At 43.9% G+C, this 19,301-nt stretch overlaps 1 protein-coding gene across 14 annotated transcripts in view; it reads right to left on the bottom strand.

The window, feature by feature from the left end:
* The window catches only part of MAGI1 (membrane associated guanylate kinase, WW and PDZ domain containing 1), a 630,820-nt gene extending 612,894 nt beyond the window's left edge, over positions 1 to 17,926 (bottom strand). For 11 of the 14 annotated variants that reach the window (XM_061128127.1, XM_061128130.1, XM_061128132.1 and 8 more), the window contains exon 1: positions 17,004 to 17,926. In XM_061128127.1, coding sequence (XP_060984110.1) covers positions 17,004 to 17,316 — 313 coding nt within the window. In that variant the 5' untranslated portion in view covers positions 17,317 to 17,926. The remainder of the gene's footprint in view (positions 1 to 17,003) is intronic. The other 3 variants (XM_061128136.1, XM_061128137.1, XM_061128142.1) reach the window with 1 other exon arrangement.
* Between the last annotated feature and the right edge of the window lie 1,375 nt (positions 17,927 to 19,301).

Genomic DNA, 19,301 nt, shown 5'->3' with positions numbered 1-19,301 from the left:
CACTGAGAGAACCAAGGCTATCCTTTACAGTATCTAGGCTGTGTCCTTACAGCCGGTAAGTATAGGCTGAGATCCAATTCATTCTCTGCTCTCCACGCCACGCAGGGATGTGTTTGCCCAGCAGAGATATAATTTCTACTCTGAACAAAGACATCATATGGCCTAGTGGCAGCTCTGAAGCAAATCAGAAAAACATGGCCCATGCCCTGATCAAACCCTACCTGAAACTCCCTTCTTATTCTGAAATTCTTGGTTATATATATATCTTGATTTATATATATATATATATATATATATATATATATGTATGTTAATCCTCTTTGCTGTTTAAGCCATTTGAGTTGTTTTTTCTATGATTTGTAACAAAAAGCATCAAGTGATAAAATGGCTTATGCGACTCCCAGGTAACTTAGAGTTTCCCTCTCTGCATAAAATACTCAAATTGAAGTAATTTATTCAACCATCTGTTATATTAGGTGCTGGAGACTGAGCAGTCCACAGGAAAAACATCATCCCTAGCTTCATAGAATTTATCTGTTCCTTGTAAACCACTCCATTTGAGACAATCAGCATAATGCCATACTGAACTTCTTTAAGAAAATTGTCACCAGAAAATATATTGATAAAACAGTCAAAAGGACACTTAAAATCTACCTATCCCAGGCTTTCACATTTAACAAACATCAACACAAAGGGTCACTTCAGCCTCTTTTTCTTGGAGCAGCTAAATGTGTCACTAAAGAAATATGACTGCTCTCACCATCTGTAATAGCAATGTCCCCCATGCTGTTCAATCTGGTAGACTCTAGCCACGTGTGGCTACTTACGGGAAAATTTAAATTAATGCTATGTAAATAAAAAGAAAAAAATACCTTTTTCATAGCATGGCTGGTGAGAGGTAGCCACGCCAACCGTATGACAAGTACACAATCTCCTTATGCTAATGTATAAAATAGCAGACAACACAGGTCAAGACCATTTCCATCACTGCAAAAAAATTCTACTGGGTTGTATTAATCCTTTCCTTCTGCAGAGTTTCTTATCTATTTTGCAAAAAGGCAAGCATGGTGATGAGGAAGAGGTCTCTTAAATTACCAGGCTAATGCTAGGATCCTGAAGCAAAAAAATGACCTTCCACGTACGCATCTGCACACAGCCAGTATGTGCCACCCTAAAAGAACCAGCAGCTCAAATAACTCAATTAGTCTTTCTATTCTTGACTCCGTTCTCCAATCAATGTTCATTTAAATGTAGAGTGGGGTCTGCTACCATCATTTACTAGGGAACAGGATTTGAAAAGGCCAGCATGTTAGAGCCTGGAATCTCAAGCTTTAAACTTACTGCAACAAGTCAAAACTTAAAAAAAAAAAAAAAGTGTGGATTCACAGGGTCCACCCTTAGGATTCTAGATTCCACAGGTCTGAGATAGGGCCGAATAACCCCCAAATTTCATAAACACTCCGGATGATTCTGAATCGGTGTCTGTTCTATGAACCACTCTTTGGAGTTGGGGTTATCAGGATTCCAATGGGCAGGGAGACACGAGTCCGCAGCACTAACAGACTCGTCCGCAGATGTCCAGAGCTCACAAACTCTTCCAGGTAATTCTGATGTACTTTCCATTCACCCAAAACCTAATTTGCAGGCCCCTGTTTCTGAAGTTGATTATTTTCTCTAAGCAGCTCCGCCTGCAAGCTGCTGGCAGCCATCAGGTGACTGTAAGTGCCTGGTAACAGGTACCCAGGGCTTCCAATTTCCCTCACAGCCCTTTCAGAATGTCTTTCCCTCAGGAATTCAGGCAATAGGGTGACTCATCATGTTTTATTAAACCCCATGGACGGGCTCCTTCCACCAAAACAGATTCCAACAGTGACAACCAGCTATCATCTTCCCCAGTAACGCCGTCTTCTAACAATTGCCTTCCTCAGAGATAATTCACACAGAATAGCTTGAGCTTACATTTTTAGCTAAAATGTCTCAGAAACAGATTCACATTGCTTTAGAAAGCTGAGGCCTTTCTTCCTTATGGCAGTATTTTCCCACAGCCAGAGACAGAAATAGCCAAGAGCTGCACTGAGTTTTCCTCCGCTGGGCATCCTCTCTCTCTGACATTCCTTTTACAAATCATGATATGTGTACAATATATCAATAATGAGACAACACTTTGTGCTCTTTAGAAAAGAGTCTTCCTAGACCCTGTGCAGGTACTAAACGGGGACTCTGCACTGTGGCATGATTTCTCATGGCTGGACTCTTCTCTCTACCAAACACCAAAGCTCGGGAAGCTTACCAATGTCTGTCCAGCCTAAAACACTGCAGAGGACTTCCCTGGTGGTCCAGTAGTTAAGACTCCGCATTTCCACTGCAGAGGGCACAGGCTCATTCCCTGGTCTGGGAAAATCTTGCATGTGGCATAGGGCAGCCAAAAAATTAAAATTAAAAAAAAAACAAAAACAGTTAAAACACTGCAGAATATGAGCCTTTCCTGCTCCATCTTATCCTTGGGCATTTTAAAGTAGGACAGAAGCCAAATTTCATCCTAACTTGGGGGAATCATGGGTGCCCCAAAAGTGGTGATCATAAGGAAGGAGGTGGATCAGAGCATATAGCAGTCTCCACTTGAAAACGCCTTAGTTTTGTCTCACACCCAAAGTCCTGGATTACATATAGTATATCTTATCTAAAATCTGAATTCCTAGACAGTCTCTCGGAATGTTCTCACTCTGATACAGATATGGAGAGAAAGAAGGCAATGGGAGCAGAAGAGAACAGAAACACAGTCCTAATCCACACCTGGCACAATCTGAGCTCTATGTTAGGCTCTCACTGCCAACTCCACAGTTTTCATTTTACAGAGGCCCTTCCTTGGTTGGCTCCATGATAGAAAAACTCCACTCCCTAAATTTCAAATCTAATTTACACAAGTCCCCTTCCCTATCCTAGGTCAGCAAGCCTGGTGCCCACCATGAATCTTGCAACACAAAATGATCCATGATGCAGACAGGAAAGCAAGAAGGGCCGCGCTGCTTTTCAAAAAACTAGAATTCTACCAGATAATGCTGGCCTGGAGAACAGAGGTGAATGGTGTTCTGAAAGCATCTGCTCTTGGACTAAAGGTCAGGGTCCTGATTTACCTGTAGAATAGCCAAATGAGTCATGTTATTAGGGATTTTCCTGCCATATTTAGAAGTTTCCTAAGAAATACACATAAAAGTCATTCATTCTTTAATTTGTAAGACTACACATTTTAGAGTACAATCACCTCAGGGTAGAGAATATATACTGTTCCCAGTACATACACACATAAATGTCATCATCAAGATGTTATTTTGCACCCAGTTCTAAGACTCAGCAGACCAGGACCCTGAAATAAAATAGTCCAAGACTCAAGATCAACTGTCAAAATATATCCTCTCCCCATCTCCTTGTAACTCGAATGGGAGAGCGGTCACCAGCTAAGCGACCAATAAACTAACATGGTCTAAAGGGACACACCTGACCACTTCTGGAACTTATTATTCTCCTCAAAACACGTTTGTGGGCCCTCACTGGGAGCGAGTTGCTATCCTGGGCCCTGAGAACACAGATGGGTAAGAAATGTGACAACTGCTCTTGAAGAAACAGTGTGAGAGACATGAAGTGAGAAAGACAAACAGGTCAACCAGAGGCTGCAGCTTGTTGCTTGAGGACCAAATATGGCTCCCAGATATGTTCTTGGTTTATCCATGCTTTAGAAAATTTTTGAACTAACTCTTTCAAATTGGCGAAGTTCATTTTTTTTTAACAATTAAAGATTCTGCACTTCTCTTTAAAGCTTAAAAAAAATCTGGCAACGATAGGCAACGCCCCCGACAAGTCAACAACCAGCTGAAGCTGCTCCCTTTGAACAAAACAGTTCCTTCCAATTTACCCCAGTCCCCACCATTCCCTAATGCCCTTTAAAATATCCACTCATTATCCGCATTTGTGATGACTACTGGAAAGGAACAATTCCAGTGCTAGGTGGGATCTGTTCTAACTGAGCTAAGTTAAGAAATACAGAACTGTCACATCCAAGCAGCAGGGAGTTAAGTTGATAAGCAGTCTGAATGGTTTTTTTCAAGGCATTAAGTCTTAAAAAGATAAAATTCAAGTGAGACAAGAAGTTCTAGACATCTATCCAAAGAAAATAGCTGAAGAAGTTCACTGAAATGTATATATAAGGATATTCAGCAATGTGTTGTATAAAACAAGAACTAAAAACAACCTAAATGTTCACTCTGAAAACATGATTTAACACATTATAGCACAACTAAAAACTGATTCCACAGCCATCAAAATGGTAAACTTGATCTACACGTAAGTGTAAGAAAAAAGTCTGTGATATGTCGTTAGGCACAAAGAAAAATCACACTAAAACTATATGTGCAGTACTACTCAATTTTCATAAGAAAAAGACCCTCCCAAAAAAGTCGACCAAAAAAAAACTATGTGTATTTATATATGGTTTTATATATATAAATATACATATATATATAAACGTCTGGGTAAAAATAGAGTAACACATGTATTTCTCTGAGATGGGATAATGTGCGATGTGGGTACATTTTCCTTTCATAGAGTCACATTTTTCTGTATTGTACACATTGTTTAAATGAGGGAACAAATTGAATTTCACCATGAAAAAAACCATAAGCTATGGAAGCACAGAACAACAATGGAGAGTGATCGACAGTCATCCAAGATCACAACTTTGAGTTTTAAAAAAATTAGAAACCAAAAAAATCTACATGCCTGTGCTTTCTGGGAAGAGAAAAAAAAAAAAAAAAAACTACATGCTCCAACACCAAAGAAAGTCCTTTTTTTAATAACTTGATCTTGAGTTTTGAATTCTTAACCAAGTCACACAGACTTAAACAGGCTGATAGTTGGAGGAGGAAATGAACAGGCTCTCCCTATCAGATGTAAATTCCAACGCTTAGCCAAGAATCCAGGTGGTAAAATACTGACTCTATTTAAATCAAGCCAAAGTGATGCCTTCCGTGGCCATATTACATAAGCAATAGGCTTCATTGCTGCACACATCTGGTCAGAATAAAGGCCCTCTAAGACCTTCAACACAATTAATTCAATATTTTCCTGACAGTTCAAAATGCTACGACAACTGGCAGACAACCATCTTAAATCATCACGGAAAAGTCAGACATATGGCTAAGTATATTTAATATGCTTTAAAAATAAGCCACAGATTTTTGAGCCAACAAGATCTTAGGCAAGAATTTTTCTTATTTATTTAAAAGTTATGCCTACTCATTACCTCAAAAGGTTTCGATTCAAAGGTGATTGCTTGAGTACCTAGAGAGGGCAGAGATTATAAAGAGACATAAAACAGGGATGCTGCCTTCAAGACTGTGAGAAACACATAACCCAGTGCAAGAGACAGACAAGCAAATCTGTGTTCAAGACACTATTATGACTCCTGAAATCATGATGTGCATGGAGGAAGAAAGAGCACAGAGGAGGAAAGAATCAACAGTGCTGGTGATGGAGATCTGGGAAAAGAGAAGGCAAATAAGCAGAATTGCTTGAAACTCTGTAGCAGCACCCTCTGTGTTCTGCCCAATAAACACTTTGCAAATCCATTTTATTATTATTATTAATTCTGGGACTCTTTTGGGGGATGGGTGAGGTCACCAGGCATGGTTTGCTGTCTCAGACAGCAATGGTACAGCTTAACAGAGGTCAACACACTTCTAGTATGGAAAAACCTAGGATGAGAATTTTGGAACCAGGCAGATCTGAGCCTGAAACTCCCTTGTGTAAGTAAGCTACCTGGGGACCAGGATAAATTATCTGAGCTCTCCAGCTACTTTTCTCATAGCTAAAATGAGAATGACATCATCCACCCGGGCAAAACCCTAACCGGGGTCTCAGAGACATGGCAGAAGATCAATATATAGTCATTATGATGATCAGTTTACCGCTTCTAATTCAGACTCCCAGTCTCAACCATGAAATTACACCTGAGAGAAGAGCTTCTGGACTCAGCCTCAGTGCCCTCCGGGGTTGGATATCTCTCTGCGATGGCTGTTGTTGTCCAGTCACTAAGCGCGCCAGGCTCCTCCGTCCTCCACTATCTCCTGGAGTTTGCTCAAATTCATGTCCACTGAGCTGGTGACCCTATCCAACCATCTCCCCCTCTCACCCCTCCTCCCTTCAATCTCTCCCAGCATCAGCGTCTTTTCCAATGAGACAGCACTTAGCATCAGGTGGACATACTGTGCACTGCAGGATGTTTTAGTCACATCTCTGGGCTCTGCTCTCTAAATGCCACGTAGCATTGACCCATCCTAAGTTGATACAACCAACAACGTCTCCAGACATGGCCAAATGTCCCTTGGGGGTCGAAATCACCTTCAGTTGAAAAACCATTTCTTCACAGGATGGACTGTTGGGTCTTTGTTGATGGGTCTTCATTTCTGAACTGAAAATTATCATGGCTGCTATTAGGTAGGTATCGCGGTAAGGACCATGTACTGAACACACCAAGCAGAGGATAAAGTGTTTTGCATATGTTTTCTCATTTAGTTCTCTCAACCACCCCTATGAGGTAGGCATTATTCTCATTTTCAACTGGGACAACTGACATTCTGGGAGGTTAACATGCCCACGGTTCTTCAGCTGGAGTCAGACACAACGAGGCTGACTTCAAAAGCTTGTAACACCAAGTCCCACTGCCTCTCCAGCCTTTCTTGATTCAGGAGCCCAAGTATGGTGCCAAGAAGGCCCGAGGACCTCAGGGTCAAGCTCTTAAGGATCACTTTTGCTGGTACTGCCCTACCCAGGACCCCCAGGAAACTGGGAGAGGACCCATCCTCCCTACACCTTCCTGAACCAGGGTCCTGAGGACACTCACTAGAATTAATTCTTCACCAGTGACAACACAGGAGAAATTCAGGCAGAGATCCAGAGGTTTCCTTCGTCCTTGTCTGAACTAATCCAGTCTCAGCCTTTTTAAATAGTGGCATCTGAATCAGGCAGAAAAATGAGGGCTTTTTCTAGACTTGAAAAGCTCTCTAGGGAACTGTGTACCACAATTGCTATCTCTCAAGAGATCCTTTCTTCTCCCCCACGTGCTTTCCAACAGGGAACACTCAAACAATAACAGAAGCTGGTATTTCATGAGCACGCACTACGTGCCAGGCCCTGGGCCGTGTGGTTTACCTCAATCTCCTAATTTGATCCCTCCATCAGCCTCAGGTAGTAGGTATTATCATCCCCATTTTCAGAAGGGGAAATCCTGACACAGTGAGGTAGAGTATCTTGCCCTAAGTCACACAGGTATTACACTGATATGCCTGGCTTCTAACCCAGGCCAGCCAGAGTCCAAAACCTGCCAATTTACAACACATCGATAAATGCATACAGTCCTATTAACACTGTATATGGCAATAACTGTGAAACATGGCTTATAATCAGGGCATAATGGCCTTCTAATTGTACCATCATGCCACTGTCCATAAAGAAAGCTTCAAGTCTCTCCTCACAATGGACTGAAAGATTAGCGTTATTGTGGAAAACATAACTGCACGCTATTAAAGTCACACACTGATGCCTCTGCTGGCAGTAAGAACAGGGCTGACACCTTAGCCGGGAGGATGTAATTCTCTTACGTAACTCATTCTCACCACACTGAAGATAGAATAGGAAAAGTCTATACACACAGCTGATGGTGCCCAAAACATCTCCACCATCCACTGAACGGTGAGAGAGTGTGCAAAGTAATCTAACACACTCAGCATGGTGCTGATCTAAATCCCTAAAATAAAGACCATTTGAGACCAGCCTGCAAGGTTCACTGTCTTCAAGGTTACTCTGAAATCAATCAGTGAAGCTCTATTTAGACCAAGTTATAGACAGCAAAAGTTAAATCAAGTTTAATGCAGTTTATCACAAAGTACCTACATTTTCAGAGACTTTCAAATATCAGAATTTTCAGAGGCAACCAAGCTCAGAGAGAGTTCTTCTAGCTCTAAAGTTGACAGTGGACATTCAAGAAATACTTGAGCAATTATTATGCATTAGGCACCATTCTTGGTATTGGGGATGCAGCAGGAAACAGATCTACAACAACCCTACCCTCTTGGAGCTTATATTTGAGAGAGACAAAGTAAGGAACTTAGTCATTTTGAAATACTCGACATATTATAAAGTAAAATAAAGCAGAGGACAGGAATGGGGAATATCAAGACAAGTGGGAAAGATTTGAAGTTCATGACGGAGTAAGCCTCCCAGGTGACCAGGTGGGGACCACCAGGCCATGGCCAGGGAGACAGAGGACAAGTTACGGGCCAGATTGTGGGGGGGGTGGGGGGTCTTGTGAGTCACCAGGAGGTCTTCAGTTTTTACTTAAGAGAGAAGGGCTAGAGAAACAACTGTGTTATAGAGTATCCATTCTTTAATTATTTAGCTATAAAAAGAGATTACTATTTAATGATTAGAGACATTGTTCAAATTACATCTTCTCGATTTGCTACATGCTTTCAGAAAGGATAATACCCAGAACACACTGGACCCTCCGCAGGCTACTATACCATAAAGCAAAAGTCCGTATTACTTGCTTGTCCTTGACATCCATGCAGGTTCAGCTGTGAAAAACACCAAAACGAATTCCCCAGACATACTACATGGATGTTGACATCCAGAGGAGTGCAGCAGAGCAAAGCCCCAGTGTTTACCAAGGATTTTTCAAGGTTATAGATCTCACATATGAGCTCCATAAAGACAGGCAGGAAGGCAGTAACCTTCTTCTTTTAGGATATGAATGTCAGCCCTTAACGAATTTGACAGCCTTTATTCACAGTGTATACAAAAATCAGTATATTCTGTTACACGTATATACAAACTTAAGGAAGGGACCACTAACATCAGAGACGGGTGTTTTGCATTAAATAATCATCGTTTATAAAGCAACATCCTTCATGTAAACCCTTGTGGTAAGGAGATGTCAGAATGTTTTCCCTTATAAACCGCTTAATTCCCCTTGGTGGATATCATCAATTCTGCCATCCGAAACTAGCTGGGTAATGAATGCCAACAAATGCAGTGAGCCCACTGTACGCCAAGGCTTCATAAGGTCAAGTTATTCTATTTTTAAATAACATGGCCTTTGGCAAAGAGTACCACCAGAAACAATGGACATGTTGGGTTCACTGTCCTTGCATTATTTTTTGTAAAAGCTATAGAATGTTCCACAGTAAAACCTAAATATATCCTTCCGAGAGTGGTCTTTTGGCACCAAAAATAAAAACAGATTGATTTTTGAAAGTTTAAGTTAAAAAAAAAGAAGACATAAACACAAAGCTCAGTTTAAGAGCAAGAGAGGACAAAAATCAGACTGTTTTCTGCAGCAAAGATCCGATTTGCTCCTGGCTGGAAAAACTATACACAGGGACAAGGCTACAAGAAAACAGAGGTAAAGTGTCATTCTTCCGGATGCTGATATAGACTAGGTCCCACATAAACAGAAAACAGGACAGCTCCTCATCATCCTGTTGAATGAACGTCTGAAATTTCATCTCTTAAACCCCACCTAGAGTCAACAGGCAGAAACACTTAAGTATAATTCATGAAGCCTTGTCAGTTATTTATTTATTTATAGCTCAGTATAAATTATTAGACAGAGAACCAGCTGATCAGAATGCCTAGTGATGAGAAAATGAACATATTAGGATCCAAACTGAGAAGAAGTCAAAGAGGAATAAAGAGGAAAGGAGGAAACATGTTGTGCATGGCCTGATCTACATTCACCATCCTAATAAGAAGCAACAAGAGAAAATTCATTCACGCGGCCAACAAATTTTTGCAAGCACCTGTGGAAACAGTGACAGACTTTATCTTCTTAGGCTCCAAAATCACTGCACATGGTGACTGCAGCTATGAAATTAAAAGATGCTTGCTCCTTGGAAGTAGAGCTATGACAAACCTAGATAGCATACTGAAAAGAAGAGACATTACTTTGCCCACAAAGGTCTGCCTAGTCAAAGCTATGGTTTTTCCAGGAGTCATGTATGGATGTGAGAGTTGGACTATAAAGAAAGCTGAGCACCGAAGAATTGATGCTTTTGAACTTTGGTGCTGGAGAAGACTCTTGAGAGTCCTTTGGACTGCAAGGAGATCCAACCAGTCCATCCTAAAGGAAATCAGTCCTGAATAATCATTGGAAGGACTGATGCTGAAGCTCGAATACTTTGGCAACCTGATGAGAACTGACTCACTGGAAAAGACCCTGATGCTGGGAAAGATTGAAGGCAGGAAGAGAAGGGGACAACAGAGGATGAGATGGTTGGACGGCATCACCAGCTCAATGGACATGAGTCTGAGCAGGCTCTGGGACTTGGTGATGGACAGGGAAGCCTGGCATGCTGCAGTCCATGGGGCCACAAACAGTCAGACATGATGGGGTGACTGTACTGAACTGATGACTTGCCAGGTACTATTTTAGGGAAATAGAGGCATGAACACGTGAGATAACTTTCCTTTTTTCATGAGGCTTACATTCCAATGGGAAGAGAGACAGACAATAAAGAAGCAACAAAAGAAGATAATATGAAATTATATCAAGGCTATAAAGACACAAACCAAAATGGGGAGATGGTATGTGATCCAGGGAGCTCTCTTATACGGGGATCAGTGTGAACACTGGGGCCAGCTCAGACTGGCTCTGGAGAACGAATTACATGATGCATCTCTTTCCAACTCCAGTGATGCAACAAATCAGTGTCTCCCTGCCACCAGAGCCAGTTGTTAAGCCTTTAGGAGCACACCACCAGATGAGGAGGTCCTTCTGAAGAGACACTAAATAGACAGGTCAATCTTGTGACCATCTTGGGTGGGGTCGGGGGGTGGGGGAGGAAGCAAGCCCAGAGACCCCAAAAGCAGAATTCACAGGAAACTAAGCAAGATAAAGCACTGTGTTTTAAAACAAGAACAGAATTATTTTGTTAAGCTGTTGTAATACATTCCAATTGGTCAAAATAAACACGCAATGTCAAAACAAAACTCAAAAAAGCACCAAGAGCTATATTCAATTGTGTAATGGTCCTAAGTCCCTCATTACAGCTTGGGGAAGGGTCTGGTGGTGGTGTTGTGGTTTTTAAATTGTGTCTTATTTATTGTCTCCATTCTGTCTGTAAAAAAAAAAGTGGAGGGACAGTTTTGGTTCCTGGGTAATTTGCAAAACCACAAAATTCACTTACAAAAATATGTAAGCGTGACCTATAATATTACCAGTTTGGGAAACTACAATCACACCCTTTTAAACTTTTGGAGTCTGGGTTATTCAGGGAATCTTAGCATTTTATGAATGCAAAGGAAGTGAAGGGGCATATCCACTTATTTTAGGTATAAAGAAAGGTCCAAATAGGTAACATACTGGAGATAACAGCACTAGTCACCTAGCTTGTTCACAATTATCCGTTTCATTTGATGTCACATTTGTTTTCTTCTTCTTTTTTTTTTCAGCTCCACTGTGCAGCATGTGGAATTTTAGTTCCTCGCTCAGGGATCAAACACATGCCCTCTGCATTGGAAGCACAGAGCCTTAACATCTAGACTGCCAGGGAAGTTCAATGCCATATTTTCAATGTCATTCTATACCCTAGGACAGTGGTGCTCAGAATTGAGCATGCATCAGAATCACCTGAGGACTTGTTTAAAACACCCACAGGCTGCACGCTCCTGAGTTTAGGTATCTGTAGGGCTGAGGTAAGGGCCAGGAATCTGCACATATAACCAGTTCCCTGGTAATGTCAATGCCACTGGTCTGGGGACCCTACTTGAAATTCACTGACCCAAGAACTGGAAGCATGGGTTTTGCAACCTAACACAGCTGAGTTCCAGCTCCACTTCAGTCACTTGCATGACCCTTGGAAAAGCCACCCAAACAAACCCTCTGAACTTCAGTCTCTGACACTTAAGTCCAGGTGGGAGGAATAAAGAAATGCCCATAAAGCACTAGCTCAGCCAAGGGCCAGGCCTTTTAGAAGCAAGTGCTCAAAAAATACTAGTTACATTCTACAGAAATGTTTTCCTTAACCATCATAGCTCCCTGTTATCTGCTATTTCACTTTCTGTGATTTCAGTCACCTACAGTAAACCACAGTCTGAAAATATTCAACAGAAAATTCCACAAATACACAATTCACACGTTTTAAATTGTGCACCAAGTAACATGATGAAAGTTCCCATCTTCCCGCTCTGTCCTGCCCAGGACATGAATCATCCCTTTGTCCAGGGTATCCTTCCCATGAGTCACTTGGAAGTTCCGTTATCAAATCAACTGTCCAGGTATAGCAGTTCTTGTATTCAAGTGACCCTTATTGTGCTCAATAATGGCCCCAAAGCACAAGAGGAGAGATGCTGGTAGTTCAGATCTGCCAAAGAGAAGGCATAAAGTACCTCCTTGAAGTGAAAATGTGGAAGTTCTCAACTTAAAAAAATCATATGCTGTGGGGACTTCCCTAGTTAAGACTGCACTTCTACCCCAGAGGACAAGGTTTTGATCCCTGGTCTGGGAACTAAGATCCCATCTGCCACATGGCACAATGAAAAAAACTCAAAAGCTGTGGATACTAAGATCTACAGTAAGAATGAATTTTCTATCTGTAAAATCATGAAGAAGGAAAAAAGAAATACATGCTAGTTTTGCTTTCATACTTAAAACTGCAAAGTTGCAGCTGCAGTGCATGATAAGTGCTTCATATTAATAAGAGAGAAAAGGCATGAAATTTGTACGGTAAGGTATTTTGAGAGACCACATTCACATACCTTTTATGACAGTATACAGTTATAATTTGTTCTATCTTCTCACATTGTTGTTAATCTCTCACTGTGCCTATTTTGGAATGTACCATTCGAAAATACTTCACTTTTCTCCTTTTTCAACATACACTAGAATAGTTAAAGTTCAAAAGATAGATAAGATCAAAGATTGGCAAAGATATGGCAGAACTGGAACATTTATAGCAGCTTTATTCATAATAGGCGAAAAAAAAAACAGTTCAAATGTCCATTGAGAAACAAAAATATAAACAATCTGGTACATGTATGCAATGTAATACTACTCCATGATACAAAACAACCCTGATACACACAATACAAAATCTCCAAAATATTTTGTTGAGGGAAAAAACCCAGATAGAAAAGAATGCATAGTACATTATTTCACCGATATGCATTTCAACAATAGACAAGACTAACCCAAAGTGAGAGAAATCAAATAGTCAATGCCTCTGGAAGAGGTGGAGGGAACTGACTGGAAAAGTATAGGAGGGAAATTTCTGAGATAATGGAAATGCTCTGTATCTTGATTTGGGTGAAGCAGACATGAGCATATACATTCATCAAAACCCATCAAACTATATACTGAAGATCTGTACATTTTACTACAGGTAAATATAAAGCTATAGTATATATAGTACATGTATATATTGTATTATACATGTACTATATACATTATAGTACATCATATATATGAAGTGATTTATTTTACATAGCATATACATGTAAATTTCTTAAGGCACTTTTGTGACAAAAAACTGTCATCCCCCATTTAAAATAAACCAAATCCAACCTGGTAGATCCGTTTAGCTTGATACTTTTACAGACCAGTCCTATTTCATATACCATTTACAACAGACTAGTTTGGTCTGTGCAACTTTCCAGAGAGCTGCCATGAAATAGAAAGACAAGAATTTTCTCCCACAAGAGGACCATGACATTTCCATACAGACAGCACCCACAGTGACCCATGGCCCTGGGAGTAGCTAGTTTAAGGTGCAGACAACTCAAAAGTATTATTTTCCTTTACCAAGTAGGAGCCTATTTAATATGATTAAAACACAGTAATGAAAACACAAGAACAACTTTATAGTATAATTTAAATCATATTCTCAATATAAAAGAGAAGGCTGGTGATGTGGATGGGAGGGGACTTTGGGGGAGAATGGATACACATATATATGTATGGCTGAGTTCCTTCCCTGTTTACCTGAAACTACCGCAACATTGTTAAATCGGCTATATCCCAATACAAAATAAAAAGTTACAAGCTACAAAAAAAAAAAAAAAAGACAGACAGAGAAGGCTGGTGAAATGCTCTCCAGCACCTTCTTTCTGTAATGAAGATGTTAGAAGAGCTGCCTGCGCCTGTGTAATCATGGCGGGAAATAGTAGCTTTTACATTGTGGTGGATTTCAGACCATTCAAATGTCCCCATCCATAACTTTATTCCACTATAAGAAGAACAAGTAGGTTTGCATACACACACATGCACACACACTTTCTATGAGCGTTCTTGCGTGGCACACAGAATAATTCCGGGTGAAAGGAAATAAGGTGGGGAGACACTAGCTTCCTTCAAACCCAGAGGCGTCTGATTCCAAACACACTTGGTTATCTGATTGACCTTTCCAGAGTTTCACCATGCAGCAACACTGGAACAAAGCCTCCCAATCTTTGGTGCAGGGAGGCTCAGCCACCTATAGTATCTCGCACACTGAGAATGAGCTCCCATCGATCTATTAGACACCAGTAAAACGCTCCCTGCCCCCATAACCTCTGGGATAGTCAGGAACTCGTGCCTGTCCTCCTACCAGCCCTGTCTCCAAGATGCCCCTGCACGGTGACCAGCAGCCAATCCCATCAAATGCTATGACACAGTATTTTCTCTACAGTTGTATCAAGTCCTAGTAATGCAGGAACCTGAATTATGGTGTTAACCTCATAATTCAGATTCCTGACACTAAAAAAACCCGAGTCAGACATGACTTAGAGACTGAACAACAATAAAGTCCTCCAGGAAACCTTCTCTGATCATACAACTGGAAGTTGTACATAGGCATTATCTTCTTCCATGAGACTGGACGCTCCGAGAGATTGAGGACTGTTTTGTAAACTTCATTTTATGTCTAACATTGCCTGCTCAGTAGATAGCACGTAAGTGTCTCAAAATGTTTGGTGATATATGGAGTAAGTGGAACCCGTTTTAATGTAGTAATGGTAATACACTGGGTTATTATCATTCTATATCTAATACCTAATAAAGTACTAACACATTTTTTTTAAAAGCTAAACTTAAAAACTAGACATAGAAATAACTGCCCCAACTTCACTTGAAACATAATAATAGCTAGTCTTTATTGAGCACTTATTATGTTCCAGGCACTATTCTGCACCCTTTATGTTTATAAGTTTATGTAACACAAAACGGCCAGTTTACAGATAAGGGAGACATATTTCCAGGTGAGACAAGGTGTTGGACCTTAAGCAAAGTTGAGGCGACGTTTAGTAAATGAGGCATATTCTCTCCTTTCAATGAGCTTACCACCTTGTATGGAAAGAAGGGAAGGAATCTAACACATAGTTCAGAATAAGTAAAAACCTACAAGACACACATTTAGGGGAGTCCAGAGGAAGGCTGATTTCTTCATCCTGGCAGGATACCTGAGGGCTTCTTGGAGGAGGTGTGCAAGCAGATAATGAAGACACAAATGGAAGGAGAGTTCCATAACTGTCAGTCCCTCAGCTCCCAAAGCTACCAAAAGGCCTGTCTCTTCTCCCTGTCCCCCTCCTCCACTTCATCTGGAACAGGCCTGTTTCCAAAAGCGGACAAGCTCAGCCCAGCCCTCCTTTCCTCTGACACAGTCCTCCAGCTGCTACTTGCCCTTTCAAGCACGCAGGCACATGTGTGAACTTTTCACCAGGGCTCAACCTGGTGCTTTTGCAGGGAAGAACCTGCATCACGGTGCTTGGTCATACAAGGGACCCCTTTAAGGGAATCCAGTCCTTCTCTACTGCACTACATCAGGGACAGCCCTGAGCCTACACCAAACTAAAATGCAAGGGGCTCCCCCCAACCAGCAGCCATCAGAAAGGTCATCACTCCTCTCCAAGCTTCTAAGAGGTGAATTTGCTTCCACTCCCTTCTCTCAAGTGCACCCCTCAGGTCTCCCACACTCATCCCCTACCTCTTCCTCCTTGGTGGTTAAGGCTCTGCAACAAGGATTTTCAAACCCTCACTCTTGGCATCTGTGTGACCTTGGGCAAGTAACTGAACCAACATCAGTAAATGAAACAACGTCAGTCCCAACTTCCTTATCCATAACATGGGGTTTGTAAGAAAAACTCCCTCTCAGAATTGTTGTGCATCAGAACAAAAGAGTGCAAGGAAAGCATTTTACACAGAACCTGACACATAATAAGCTAACAAGAAATAGCAGCTATAATCATCTTCACAGGGATGATGACGATGGTTGCAGTGATGGGGATGGTGGTGACGTTGGTGGCAGTATAAACTTGGGCTTGAATGGCGCTGAAATACCCTCTCTACACTCTCCCCCCAGCGCCACCCACAAGTCTGGGGCCAGGCCACACGGTAGACACACATGCGTCATCCAGCTGTGGGGTGAATGCAAGATCTTCAGGCTGCAGGCTTTGGGACTGAAAGGTGGTGATGCCCTAGCCCACCTGGCCGGTCACGGGGTGATGCTGATTTTCTGATTAAGTAGGTCCAACAATCAAAGACCTCCTTCATACCCATTCTCCAGATCTGAAAACAGCTAAGAGATCAAAGAACGCATTAGCTGCGCACGCTGCAACACTCGCCCAGGGAGCCAGGAAAGCGTCCACTTTGCCCCTGCCTCAGTTCCCCAACTCTCCTCCCGGTGCAGGCAAGCCACTGCTGCACTTGGTGGCGGAGATAACAGGTTAGCAAACCGGGCCAGGGAAAAATCTCTGCGCTTCCCCGAGCTAACCCAAGCCCGTCTTCCCAACGCAGGTGGGCAAACAACCCACAACCTCTCAACAACTTGGTGTATTTCACCATCACTGGGCACACGGCCTCAACATCACCCCTATGCCGCGTTCGCAGGAGAAAAGCGGGAAATCGGAAGGGGGGCGGGGGGAGCCTCCTCAGGCCGGTTCCCTATTCTGGGGGTGCCTCCAGGAGGCGCGTCCCGACTTACCTTGTCTGACGGCTTTGAAGGTGACGGCCTCCTTGCAGCTGTCGATGACTCCCAGTACGTCATAGCGGGGCAAGCCGGACACCCGGATCCCCTGCACCTCCAGAAGCAACTCACCCTCGCCCAGCCGAGGGCCCTCGCCGCCGCCGGGAAGCCCCGACGCCTCGGTCGCCGTCACCGCTCCGACATACGGAAACTCTCCATTCTCCGCGCCCCCCAGCACCGTCACCCCCAGCTCTCCCTGGGGTCCCCGCTTCACGGTGCATTCGTGAACCCTGCTAGTCCAGTGGTTCTTCTTCTGGATCACTTTCGACATGATGAGTTACACCCCTCCTACCCCCGCCAAAAAAAATAATGATAAAACGAGAGACAGGTGCCCCCCACAGCACAAGCCCCCAAGCCCCTGCTGGTTCATGGGAGAGACATCTCCCCCCAAACAACGCAGCGGGAGAGAGAAACTTGGCAGCCTCGCTCCCTTGCACACACTCGCTCACTCAAGCCATCATAAAACAAACTTTCTGGGCTTCCCCGCGAGCCCAGCACAGGCGCCCGCGAGCTTTGTTTGCATTCCGGTGCTTCTCGGTCCACGTTCCGGCGCCCGACCGTGCTCTCTGGGACCAGAGTCCACTCTGCGCCGCTTGGATTATTTTTTTTCCTTCCTTCCTTTCTTTCTTGCCTCTTAGAAATGCGGTGTCTCCTCTTTGCCTCCCGCCTGGCTCGCCTTTCCTCGCTGGCGGGCAGTTTCTGAGGGTGAGGGAAGCCCTTCCAGCCAGTTGCTGGGAGCCCTGGAGACGCGGTAGCTGAGCGGGGGCGGGGGGGACAGGAGGGAAGTGCCTGCGTCCCCTTTAAGCAGATACAAAGGCTCGGCTTGTTTTGTTACAGTTCATTCTATTCCGCGCCGCCGAGCGCAGCGGCCGGCGGGAGGAGACGCGCGCGCATGCGCCCCGCGACCGCCTGCCGGCCGGCCCGCCCCACCCCGCCTTCCTGAAGTGAGAGATTCCAATGTGCTTCCCGTTGGGTCCTAAGTCCGACTCTTCCCGGATCAGCCACTTTTCTCCCCCTTCACACACCCCTCTCATTCCTACTTTTATTTTAGTGCTCACGACTCTGCATAGCCCTTCGGGGGTGTGGGAGACGAGCAAGTGTTTTACTCCAACGTCTGCAACTTTTGAAAACATGGGCAATCTGCTTGGGCATTTTAAAACCATTTCAAACAGGTGGGGGTTGGGGAGGCTCACACTCACCCTCGCGCTCACACTCACGCACACACGCACGCACACACGCCGGCCTAAGCTTCCTTACCGCCCTCGGCCAGTGGCTGGCCACGCTGTCGGTCACCCAGCCCACCCCCCGCCGCAATTCCCTCTAATACCCTGAACCAACCCAGAGGAACGTGCCTTCCCGGCTTGCCCCCAACCTGCACCGTGCGGGCGGGTTCTGGTCTTGGAGCAGGGTGTGCTCCAGCCTCTGCGACCCTGGGGAGGCGGGCCATGGTGGTCCCCCAAATGGGATCCGTCACACGCTCACACACGTATACACACACTTATCTGCATCCTTAAACTTTAGGGCCAACTTTTCTGGACGCAGATAAAATATAAGGCGAGGGAAAGAAGCCAAAAAGCAAGAGGGGCTTGGGGTCTTCAACCGAAAAGGGTCTAGCTCTTTAAAACTCCCTTGCGGCCAGAGACCTCTGAAGCCAGGCGTCTGTCCCGGACTCCAGTTCCTGGCTGAGCTGGGCAGCCTTTGGACCCGCCCCGGGGCCAGGAGATAAGGATCACTCCTGGGTCTGGGATCTGCACCCGAGTCCTGGCGCCCGCGGGGGCGTGGGCGCGACAGCCACCTCTCGGAATTCGCAGCCGGGAGTTGCTGCTGCCTCGGGCACCGCCCGAGAGCGGGGGTAGAGCCAGCTAATGTCCCTGCTAGGTTTCGGAACGTGCTCGGGGGCTGCGGACCGAAAGAATATCCTGCACCGGCGAGGCTACCCTCCCCAATACTCCCCAATCGGCCTGGACGATAGTCTCCTAAACATTTTCTTTTCCTCGGTGATTTATAACTTGTTTATCCATCTTGGGTCACAAGAGAGATTTCAAGTGCTAAATAAGGGAGGTGAGTGTAAAAGACTCCGAAAGGGCGGGGTGCCTCAGAGGTCACGGTTGAGAGCTGAGCTCTGAGGTTTAGGTTCTCACCGATCCAGTGTCCGTGTGATCTTGACCAAGCGCTGGGACCCCTCAGAGCCTGAGTTTCTTAAGTAAGTGTAACAGTACCTGACAAGATTCTTGGGAGTATTACCGGGAGGACACT

This window comes from Dama dama, chromosome 24 (genome assembly GCF_033118175.1).
Source record: "Dama dama isolate Ldn47 chromosome 24, ASM3311817v1, whole genome shotgun sequence".
Taxonomy (NCBI): Eukaryota; Metazoa; Chordata; class Mammalia; order Artiodactyla; family Cervidae; genus Dama; species Dama dama.
Note: the sequence above shows the minus strand (reverse complement) of the source record. Positions and strands in the feature narration are given on the sequence as shown.